At 36.8% G+C, this 12,491-nt stretch overlaps 1 protein-coding gene across 1 annotated transcript in view; it reads left to right on the plus strand.

Moving 5' to 3' along the window:
• slc49a4 (solute carrier family 49 member 4) overlaps window positions 1–12,491 on the plus strand; it is a 56,603-nt gene that overhangs the window by 6,809 nt on the left and 37,303 nt on the right. Inside the window, exon 2 of the mRNA XM_026143951.2 lies at window positions 8,104–8,197. Within this exon, the coding sequence (XP_025999736.1) occupies window positions 8,104–8,197 (94 nt within the window). The remainder of the gene's footprint in view (window positions 1–8,103; window positions 8,198–12,491) is intronic.

The following is a 12,491-nucleotide window of genomic DNA, read 5'->3' on the forward strand; positions in this document are numbered from 1 at the left end:
ATTGTCGCCATTATTGTTCTCTTTCCAACACCGTATCTTTCAAAGCTCAGGCATTTAAACTTTTTAAACTGTGTGGATCAAAGTGGAGGGATCACATTTGAGTCATTCAGTGATTCAAAGAATATGACCTTTTAATATTCATTCAGATGTTTTCTGACTCTAAATGTTCTTTTCTCATTTCTTAGGGTTTTCTAATTTACAATTAAAACATTTTCAGCTTTTTTCCAACTTCTTCTTCTGTGTAACCTTCAGCTTTTAGCAGTTCAGCACTTTTGTTTTCAGGTTAAATTCGGGGTTTTTTTTTAATCTCATTCAAAATTTTTAACTTAAATTCAGTAATTATTTCATTTCAATGCATACATTCAGATTCAAGCATTCACACTGCAGTTTCTTCAGGAAATGCACTTTCTAGTTATATTTTATTATTCTTCCGTACGTTTTTTGTAATCCTACTCCTTCAAAACCGTTCAACTTAGAAAAACCATTCAAACACCGTTAGATTCCTATTCTTTTGGACAACACTGCTTCTATTTTTCATATTTTTAACATTTATATTTTTAATTTTATTCAACTTTATTCAAGAAAAATTTATAATGTATTTCAATGGGGAGACCCTTCAAATCCTCATTCAACTTACTCATTTTTAAACTCTTACTACTTCCACATACATTGACATAGAGCCACCATTCAAACTTTAAAACGAAGACAAGACATTCAACTATTCAACTTGTATTTATCTTTTCAATATCTATTATACTTTTTCTTCAGTTCCAGTTTAAGTTTCATGATGTTTTTTCACCCGTTTCAGAGTTTATAATGGGTGTGTATGGGACGGAATGTTGGGGCTAGAGTGAGGCAGCTCAACTGCTAGAGTGAGAGGAGCAAAAAAATTAATCTTAAAATATTTTTTAAAACTGCTGCTGTGTCCGCAGCGTTTGCTCTACAGGTATGATTTTACCCTCAAAACGTAGCCATGGCTGTCCTCTTTCATCCAATGTGTTTACTATTGTACTAGGTGTTATGGTTCTTTCATAAATGTCACCAATGCACAGCCTCCTCCCTCCAACTCTTCCATAGACTCTAATGTTAAAATGGCTCAGAAGGTTCGTTTGAAAATCAGAAGAGCATGGTGTCTTTCCACTGTCACCACGTCCATATAATAAGCTCCACAGGCATGAAAACTGAGAATTAGGTAGACTAGTCATTGCTGTCGCTCACGGTGAAAGAATTTTGTCAATACGACTTTTACTTTTCATTTGGGAGCGATTTGTTTCGGCCTGACTTTTCTGTTCATTTTAAGCAGCAAAAGTGAGGCGCATGTCTGTGTACGTGTGTATGGAGCCATTGGGTGCGGTCACTATAGCAACCAGGCTCACACCTGCCTGCTTAACGAGCTCTGCCTGCCACTGTGCCAAGATTCATCTTAAGCACTTCTCTTTCAACTGCTGCTGTGTCCACAGTGTTACAGCCATCATTTTACCCTCAAATTGTCGCCATTATTGTTCTCTTTCCAACACCGTATCTTTGAAAGCTCAGGCATTTAAACTTTTTAAACTGTGTGGATCAAAGTGGAGGGATCACATTTTAGTCATTCAGTGATTCAAAGAATATGACCTTTTAATATTCATTCAGATGTTTTCTGACTCTAAATGTTCTTTTCTCATTTCTTAGGGTTTTCTAATTTACATTTAAAACATTTTCAGTTTTTTTCCAACTTCTTCTTCTGTGTAACCTTCAGCTTTTAGCAGTTCAGCACCTTTGTTTTCAGGTTAAATTCGGTTTTTTTTTTGTTTTGTTTTTTATCTCATTCAATATTTTTAACTCAAAATTCAGCAATTAATTCATTTCAGTGCATACATTCAGATTCAAGCATTCACACTGCAGTTTCTTCAGAAAATGCACTTTCTAGTTATTATTATTATATATTCCGTACGTTTTTTGGCATCTAACTCCTTCAAAACCGTTCAACTTAGAAAAACCATTCAAACACCGTTAGATTCCTATTCTTTTGGACAACACTGCTTCTATTTTTCATATTTTTAACATTTATATTTTTAATTTTATTCAACTTTATTCAACAAAAATTTATAATGTATTTCAATGGGGAGACCCTTCAAATCCTCATTCAACTTACTCATTTTTAAACTCTTACTACTTCCACATACATTGACATAGAGCCACCATTCAAACTTTAAAACGAAGACAAGACATTCAACTATTCAACTTGTATTTATCTTTTCAATATCTATTATACTTTTTCTTCAGTTCCAGTTTAAGTTTCATGATGTTTTTTCACCCGTTTCAGAGTTTATAATGGGTGTGTATGGGACGGAATGTTGGGGCTAGAGTGAGACAGCTCAACTGCTAGAGTGAGAGGAGCAAAAAAATTAATCTTAAAATCTTTTTTAAAACTGCTGCTGTGTCCACAGCGTTTGCTCTACAGGTATGATTTTACCCTCAAAACGTAGCCATGGCTGTCCTCTTTCATCCAATGTGTTTACTATTGTCCTAGGTGTTACGGTTCTTTCATAAATGTCACCAATGCACAGCCTCCTCCTTCCAACTCTTCCATAGACTCTAATGTTAAAATGGCTCAGAAGGTTCGTTTGAAAATCAGAAGAGCATGGTGTCTTTACACTGTCACCACGTCCATATAATAAACTCCACAGACATGAAAACTGAGAATTTGGTAGACTAGACATGGCTGTCGCTCACGGTGAAAGAATTTTGTCAGTACGACATGTACTTTTCATTTGGGAACGATTTGTTTCGGCCTGACTTTTCTGTTCATTTTAAGCAGCAAAAGTGAGGCGCATGTCTGTGTACGTGTGTATGGAGCCATTGGGTGCGGTCACTATAGCAACCAGGCTCACACCTGCCTGCTTAACGAGCTCTGCCTGCCACTGTACCAAGATTCATCTTAAGCACTTCTCTTTCAACTGCTGCTGTGTCCACAGTGTTTGCTCTACAGCCATCATTTTACCCTCAAATTGTCGCCATTATTGTTCTCTTTCCAACATCTTGTCTTTCAAAGCTCAGAGATGTAAACTTTTTAAACTGTGTGGGTCCAAGTGGAGGGATCACATTTTCTTCATTCAGTGATTCAAAGAATATGACCTTTTAATATTCTTTCAGATGTTTTCTGACTCTAAATGTTCTTTTCTCATTTCTTAGGGTTTTCTAATTTACAATTAAAACATTTTCAGCTTTTTTCCAACTCCTTCTTCTGTGTAACCTTCAGCTTTTAGCAGTTCAGCACTGTTGTTTTCAGGTTAAATTCGTGTTTTTTTTTTTGTTTTTTTTTTAATCTCATTCAATATTTTTAACTCAAAATTCAGCAATTAATTCATTTCAGTGCATACATTCAGATTCAAGCATTCACACTGCAGTTTCTTCAGAAAATGCACTTTCTAGTTATTATTATATATTCCGTACGTTTTTTGGCATCTCACTCCTTCAAAACCGTTCAACTTAGAAAAACCATTCAAACACCGTTAGATTCCTATTCTTTTGGACAACACTGCTTCTATTTTTCATATTTTTAACATTTATATTTTTAATTTTATTCAACTTTATTCAACAAAAATTTATAATGTATTTCAATGGGGAGACCCTTCAAATCCTCATTCAACTTACTCATTTTTAAACTCTTACTACTTCCACATACATTGACATAGAGCCACCATTCAAACTTTAAAACGAAGACAAGACATTCAACTATTCAACTTGTATTTATCTTTTCAATATCTATTATACTTTTTCTTCAGTTCCAGTTTAAGTTTCATGATGTTTTTTCACCCGTTTCAGAGTTTATAATGGGTGTGTATGGGACGGAATGTTGGGGCTAGAGTGAGGCAGCTCAACTGCTAGAGTGAGAGGAGCAAAAAAATTAATCTTAAAATCTTTTTTAAAACTGCTGCTGTGTCCGCAGCGTTTGCTCTACATGTATGATTTTACCCTCAAAACGTAGCCATCGCTGTCCTCTTTCATCCAATGTGTTTACTATTGTCCTAGGTGTTATGGTTCTTTCATAAATGTCACCAATGCACAGCCTCCTCCCTCCAACTCTTCCATAGACTCTAATGTTAAAACGGCTCAGAAGGTTGGTTTGAAAATCAGAAGAGCATGGTGTTTTTACACTGTCACCACGTCCATATAATACACTCCACAGGCATGAAAACTGAGAATTAGGTAGACTAGACATTGCTGCCGCTCACGGTGAAAGAATTTCGTCAATACGACCTATACTTTTCATTTGGGAGCGATTTGTTTCGGCCTGACTTTTCTGTTCATTTTAAGCAGCAAAAGTGAGGCGCATGTCTGTGTACGTGTGTATGGAGCCATTGGGTGCGGTCACTATAGCAACCAGGCTCACACCTGCCTGCTTAACGAGCTCTGCCTGCCACTGTACCAAGATTCATCTTAAGCACTTCTCTTTCAACTGCTGCTGTGTCCACAGTGTTACAGCCATCATTTTACCCTCAAATTGTCGCCATTATTGTTCTCTTTCCAACACCGTATCTTTCAAAGCTCAGGCATTTAAACTTTTTAAACTGTGTGGATCAAAGTGGAGGGATCACATTTTCTTCATTCAGTGATTCAAAGAATATGACCTTTTAATATTCATTCAGATGTTTTCTGACTCTAAATGTTCTTTTCTCATTTCTTAGGGTTTTCTAATTTACATTTAAAACATTTTCAGTTTTTTTCCAACTCCTTCTTCTGTGTAACCTTCAGCTTTTAGCAGTTCAGCACCTTTGTTTTCAGGTTAAATTCGTTTTTTTTGTTTTTTTTTAATCTCATTCAATATTTTTAACTCAAAATTCAGCAATTAATTCATTTCAGTGCATACATTCAGATTCAAGCATTCACACTGCAGTTTCTTCAGAAAATGCACTTTCTAGTTCTATTTTATTATTATCTATTCCGTACGTTTTTTGAAAGCCTACTCCTTCAAAACCGTTCAACTTAGAAAAACCATTCAAACATCGTTAGATTCCTATTATTTTGGACATGATTGCTTCTATTTTTCTCATTTTTAACATTTATATTTTTAATTTTATTCAACTTTATTCAACAAAAATTTCCCATGTATTTCAATGGGGAGACCCTTCAAATTCTCATTCAACTTACTCATTTTTAAACTCTTACTACTTCCACATACATTGACATAGAGCCACCATTCAAACTTTAAAACGAAGACAAGACATTCAACTATTCAACTTGTATTTATCTTTTCAATATCTATTATACTTTTTCTTCAGTTCCAGTTTAAGTTTCATGATGTTTTTTCACCCGTTTCAGAGTTTATAATGGGTGTGTATGGGACGGAATGTTGGGGCTAGAGTGAGGCAGCTCAACTGCTAGAGTGAGAGGAGCAAAAAAATTAATCTTAAAATCTTTTTTAAAACTGCTGCTGTGTCCGCAGCGTTTGCTCTACAGGTATGATTTTACCCTCAAAACGTAGCCATGGCTGTCCTCTTTCATCCAATGTGTTTACTATTGTCCTAGGTGTTATGGTTCTTTCATAAATGTCACCAATGCACAGCCTCCTCCCTCCAACTCTTCCATAGACTCTAATGTTAAAATGGCTCAGAAGGTTCGTTTGAAAATCAGAAGAGCATGGTGTCTTTACACTGTCACCACGTCCATATAATAAACTCCACAGGCATGAAAACTGAGAATTAGGTAGACTAGACATGGCTGTCGCTCACGGTGAAAGAATTTTGTCAGTACGACTTTTACTTTTCATTTGGGAACGATTTGTTTCGGCCTGACTTTTCTGTTCATTTTAAGCAGCAAAAGTGAGGCGCATGTCTGTGTACGTGTGTATGGAGCCATTGGGTGCGGTCACTATAGCAACCAGGCTCACACCTGCCTGCTTAACGAGCTCTGCCTGCCACTGTACCAAGATTCATCTTAAGCACTTCTCTTTCAACTGCTGCTGTGTCCACAGTGTTACAGCCATCATTTTACCCTCAAATTGTCGCCATTATTGTTCTCTTTCCAACACCGTATCTTTCAAAGCTCAGGCATTTAAACTTTTTAAACTGTGTGGATCAAAGTGGAGGGATCACATTTGAGTCATTCAGTGATTCAAAGAATATGACCTTTTAATATTCATTCAGATGTTTTCTGACTCTAAATGTTCTTTTCTCATTTCTTAGGGTTTTCTAATTTACATTTAAAACATTTTCAGTTTTTTTCCAACTCCTTCTTCTGTGTAACCTTCAGCTTTTAGCAGTTCAGCACCTTTGTTTTCAGGTTAAATTCGTTTTTTTTTTTTTTTTTAAATCTCATTCAATATTTTTAACTCAAAATTCAGCAATTAATTCATTTCAGTGCATACATTCAGATTCAAGCATTCACACTGCAGTTTCTTCAGAAAATGCACTTTCTAGTTATTATTATCTATTCCGTACGTTTTTTGAAAGCCAACTCCTTCAAAACCGTTCAACTTAGAAAAACCATTCAAACACCGTTAGATTCCTATTCTTTTGGACAACATTGCTTCTATTTTTCTCATTTTTAACATTTATATTTTTAATTTTATTCAACTTTTTTCAACAAAAATTTATAATGTATTTCAATGGGGAGACCCTTCAAATTCTCATTCAACTTCATCCTCTTTAAACTGTATCTACTTCCACATACATTGACATAGAGCCACCATTCAAACTTTAAAACGAAGACAAGACATTCAACTATTCAACTTGTATTTATCTTTTCAATATCTATTATACTTTTTCTTCAGTTCCAGTTTAAGTTTCATGATGTTTTTTCACCCGTTTCAGAGTTTATAATGGGTGTGTATGGGACGGAATGTTGGGGCTAGAGTGAGGCAGCTCAACTGCTAGAGTGAGAGGAGCAAAAAAATTAATCTTAAAATCTTTTTTAAAACTGCTGCTGTGTCCGCAGCGTTTGCTCTACAGGTATGATTTTACCCTCAAAATGTAGCCATCGCTGTCCTCTTTCATCCAATGTGTTTACTATTGTACTAGGTGTTATGGTTCTTTCATAAATGTCACCAATGCACAGCCTCCTCCCTCCAACTCTTCCATAGACTCTAATGTTAAAATCGCTCAGAAGGTTGGTTTGAAAATCAGAAGAGCATGGTGTCTTTCCACTGTCACCATGTCCATATAATAAACTCCACAGGCATGAAAACTGAGAATTCAGTAGACTAGAAGCTGCTGTCGCTCACGGTGAAAGAATTTTGTCAATACGACTTTTACTTTTCATTTGGGAACGATTTGTTTCGGCCTGACTTTTCTGTTCATTTTAAGCAGCAAAAGTGAGGCGCATGTCTGTGTACGTGTGTATGGAGCCATTGGGTGCGGTCACTATAGCAACCAGGCTCACACCTGCCTGCTTAACGAGCTCTGTCTGCCACTGTACCAAGATTCATCTTAAGCACTTCTCTTTCAACTGTTGCTGTGTCCACAGTGTTAAAGCCATCATTTTACCCTCAAATTGTCGCCATTATTGTTCTCTTTCCAACACCGTGTCTTTCAAAGCTCAGGCATTTAAACTTTTTAAACCGTGTGGATCAAAGTGGAGGGATCACATTTTCTTCATTCAGTGATTCAAAGAATATGACCTTTTAATATTCATTCAGATGTTTTCTGACTCTAAATGTTCTTTTCTCATTTCTTAGGGTTTTCTAATTTACATTTAAAGCATTTTCAGCTTTTTTCCAACTTCTTCTTCTGTGTAACCTTCAGCTTTTAGCAGTTCAGCACCTTTGTTTTCAGGTTAAATTTGATTTTTTGATTTTTTTTTTAATTTCATTCAATATTTTTAACTCAAAATTCAGCAATTAATTCATTTCAGTGCATACATTCAGATTCAAGCATTCACACTGCAGTTTCTTCAGAAAATGCACTTTCTAGTTATCTATTTATTTATTTTATAGTCTCTTATAGCTCCAGGAAACTGGATTTTGTTTTTACTTTTTTCTTTTTATTGTTAGATAACTAATTCAATAAGAACAGAAATAATCCTTTGTCGTAGCAAAAAATTGAGAAATCCCTACCATGTTCACTGCTGTCTCTTTACTTTTTCTTACACGTCGGTGTTGATGCAGTGTGTTGTGTATTCCAGGTTTGCGAGCATCCCTCCTCCTCTCTACCCTCTTCATGGTGCTAGGAGCAGCTCTAAGAAGTATCCCACTGACAGGCCAGCCTTTGAGACGATGGTAAGAAGCCCGTGTAAATATTAAGGTAGCAGATGGCGGCACGATGCAAGTGTGATGATGATCATTTGAAAGATTTTGGAAAGGCGGTGCAAAGTGACTCATGAGCTGCACTGCAGTTATACAGGTTCTATAGTCTCCATAACTCAGTTTAGGCAAATTTTCTGAGTGAGTGCCGTAATCATTTTAGGACCAGCTTTGCACAGCGTTTCATTGAAAATGAAATGAGCTACTGGCCAAAGTTACTTAGGACCATGGAAAAGTTACCCTTGTGTGATGTTTGCCAATGCGTGCAATGCGTTTGACAAGATTACACAAATTGGGATTTGGCAGTACGTGAAAAACTAAACTTTTTTTCATATAATTGTTTCCATTCAGTTTTTTTAAAAGAAGAAATATGAATCATTTAATCAAGATGGCATGCACAGATGTCAGAGGTCCATAATTTTCTGTTGTCATGTCAATTTTGTGCTTTCTAAATGTTCCAAGATGGTCACCAGCAAAAGTATTGGACAGAATAATAAAGTAATTACATTTCAAATTGCACTGAAGGGACAAAAGGTCACATATCGCAACACAACAAACAGTAATTATCAACCTCTTGATATCACTACAGGAAAAATCAGAGAGTTACTAAAGTCAATAAATCATGAATGTCTGCACAAAAGTGGCCTCTTAGGGTCTTGTACTGTATGCATTTGTACTGAAGCTGAGGTCGTGCTTCTTTTTCATTCTTGATATGCAGATTTGTAACTGCATAGAGACAATGAGACTATTTATGTGGCAGAGGATGTGATTGTGAAGGACAGATCAACACTGTGTGGACGCTTTGCTTCTTTTGGTGTCTTTGCTGGCAGTTTTCTCACTTATCAGACAGCATTTTGACAGGCTGTTGCTGGAAACCAGTTTCCCACTTTCATTCTCATTTTCACTTGAGTTCAGTGTTCTCATTTTTAGAAAGGGTAAGAGCTCAGAGAAGGTCATTTCAATTATACAGTGCCTTAAAAAATCTAATTTCCTTGAATATTTTTGGTGGTAATCTGTGTAATGATTCCTGTTGGGCTTCACAATGAGGCAGTATGTTATAATGAATAAAGAGAATCATATTTCCATGGAATAAGTCACATATCACTTTCACTTTATGCAGTTGGAGCTTTTTAAAATAGGTTTTGGCTTTCAAAGAGCAGATAAATTAATTTGTTTCTCTTTTTCTGTCTCGTGAGGCTGCACTAAGAAAACCTAGCTGCTAATATAGTGATACGGCCTAAAGAAAGAAATAAGGCAGGAAAAGCTCCTGGCAGTGTACAAGGAGAATAACTGATATAACCACGATCTCCAGGCGATAGTCTGTCCCAAAAAAGTATTTACAGTTTGGAGTGAAATATCAAGCTTTGCAACTTTAATTTATGATTATAAAATTGAGTTTTTGTATTTTTGTCAGCCTGTTTGTAATAACCCTAAAGCTTTAAATCAGGAGTAGCCTAAGTCCTCTTAAAAGAAAGATGCAATACATTTGGGCCATGTGCAGATGTGGGCAGATGTCTTATCTGGGAAACTGACCTTTGATAGATTACAGTGTGACCTAAAAGCTTAATATTATTAATGTGTTTTCATTGGCAAATTACTCTCGCTGAGACAGGGATGTTCCCATTTGGAACTACCTGTTATGTAAAAGGGACAAATACCAAAGCAAAGGAGTTTCTTGTCAGGAAATCTGTCTTCATGCAGTAAAAGCTGAGCTTCATCAAAGCTACCATATGGCCTTAAAAAAAAGTCTCCAATAAAGAGCGACAGTGACCTAAATCTGGCCTGCAAACAGAGCTATGGAATCTTTTTTTCTTGTTGTTGTTCGAGAGACTGTAGAGAGCTGACGTTTTTATTTTAGCACTAAATTTAAAGACATAACTTCAGAATAATGAAGAGCACTCCAGTGTCTTTACACTACTAAAGTGTTGGTGGATTTAAATTATTTAGAAACGGATTCAGAAGAGACTGCATCCTATATCCTGACTTTCAGTTCTTAGAGGGCAGCAATACTGGATTCTACACTTCCATATTTCTTATTTATCATTTTTATTAGTCTCTGCCTGGTAATGGTCGGTGTCTCTCCTCTTTTTCAGTTTGAAAATGCAGTTGCAAATTCATATACCTCCAGCAGTGACATGTAAACTCAGCTTCAATCGTTAAACTTTAACAACAGCATGCGCATCGTTGAGTGTTGGTCTGTGAAGCTGAAGTGGTTTTTAGCCTAATCACATCTTGTAAGCTGAAGGTAAAAATATCATCTCCACAAAGCATAACTTTGACTTGACATAAATTATTTAAAAAAATAAATCCCAATGCACGTGCATGCACACATATTTCGACCACGCTAATGTTGCAAAAGGCTTTTACTGTAAAGAGGAAATGGAATAAAATACCAAGCTCTTCCTCTTCTTTTTGGACGCGCTCGAGGGCAGTATTGTTAGAAGTTTTCAACTTGCCTCTCGCTGTTGCTCGAGTGTCACTTCAGTCCAAAAGCCAGTCACACAAGCAAGCTTTCAATTTCACCTCTGCTGAATCCAGCCATGACATATCAAGTTTTTATGTCCGCTCAGGTCGAGCTAAGAGTTTTTAACGCTGCCCGCTGTGCACCCGTACCACGATGAGAGTTATGCTGCTCTGCTGCGACCTTCAGCTCTTTAGATACGGCATTCAAAGTGGAAAACAAGATAGGATGGCGAAAGCAAAGAGGACATGAATCACACGGCAAATGTTAGTGTGTCACAGTTCAGTTTAATTTGCATATTAAATGTTATAGGTCATAGATCTTAAGGCGATGAACGGCATACTGGATTATTATAGAACTGTAGAGACTCAAAGCTTAATGTAGCTGGATCACCAGTAGAGGTCACTCTTTGCTTTGCAGTAGTGATCAAAATGCAAGGGCTTTGTTTACTGACGGGTGTCGCTGATGAATGTGCTGCCTGTCATGCAGAGGATACTTATCAGATGGATGATGATGTAGATTACCTTAGAGAGGGAATCGCGACATAATGGAGCAGTTAAGTTTTTCAGATTCCTGAAGTTTGGATATGGTGTTCAAGGACATTGCAGGCGGGATCAAACAATAGTTTGAGGAGACGTCTATCCAGGTTTAGAAACCGTGACATTCCTTCAGTAACCCCCTGCAGATCTGTTTGCTCCAGATTCCTTTTCATGTTTAAAAAGGCGATTACCTCTTTGTTTTTATGATAACCTCTTGAGGAAGTAAGGCGTCTCTTTGTTTTGAGGTTTTAAGATCCATTTTTGAAAATCAAAGGGAGCTGTGAATGTTTGAACACTGAAAAGTGGAACTTTCTCTCTCTTTTTTTTTTTCTTTCTCTCTCTTTTTTTTTTAAATGAGATCTTCTGTGAAGCCACATTTAAAAAATGTTTGTTTTGTGAGGTTCAGTCAAGGAGATAAAAGGTGCTGTTGAATTGGCAGTCACTGATTAGACCTTGCTGTGATTAGTTCTGCTCTCAAATCAAAGGTTATTTTTCTTTTTTCAAACCCTTCTCATTTCCCTGGCTTTTCATGCGTCTACTAGTTTCTGTTGCTATTTCAATCTCCGTCTGTGTTATGAATTCGAATACAGACCAGCTGTGTGATTAGCGTCTATCAGTTACATCTCAGACTCACTCCGACAATGTCTGATTGGCCATCAGGAAAAAAAAAAATTGTGGATCCCATCGTATTACTCCAACAATTGCGATGGTGCCATTTTCAAGGCGGAATTGGTTTGGCCTTTTTGTGATGGCTGAATTTTGGTCTGTCAGCTCAGGAAGAGCAGAAGCAGTCAAATGACTTCGCTGTAGTGCAGGTTTCTTTGTCTCATTCTCAATCAGATTCAGTCTGACAGGGTTCATAAATAGTGATTAATCATCTCTTCTTGAAAAAGCTGCTCTATTCCCTCTCTTTGCTTCGCCAGCCACAGTGCAGTCTCATGTGACCGCTCATCCTCGTGTTAGTCACCATCCGTCCTCATCACCTGTCATATTAAAGGCACTTTTTTTAGTCTCATCTGTTCTCTAATCTAATACAGCGAGGCTGGTTACTGACCAAACTTTGTCAAACTTTTTAAAAGGTGTGAAGTGCTGAAAGCCACCGTCGACTGTTCAGGTTATTAGTTGATTCCATAAGTTTTAATTTGGTTTGTATTGTGCATGAAATGCAATTTAAAAACAAAACAGTTGAGCTGCTTCGATTGTTGGTGAGATTCAAAATGAGATCACTGTAGGTCACAGTTACTGTTGTAAATTATGCTGCGTATCTTTG

The sequence above is a fragment of the Astatotilapia calliptera genome, chromosome 16 (genome assembly GCF_964374335.1).
Source record: "Astatotilapia calliptera chromosome 16, fAstCal68.1, whole genome shotgun sequence".
Classification (NCBI taxonomy): Eukaryota; Metazoa; Chordata; class Actinopteri; order Cichliformes; family Cichlidae; genus Astatotilapia; species Astatotilapia calliptera.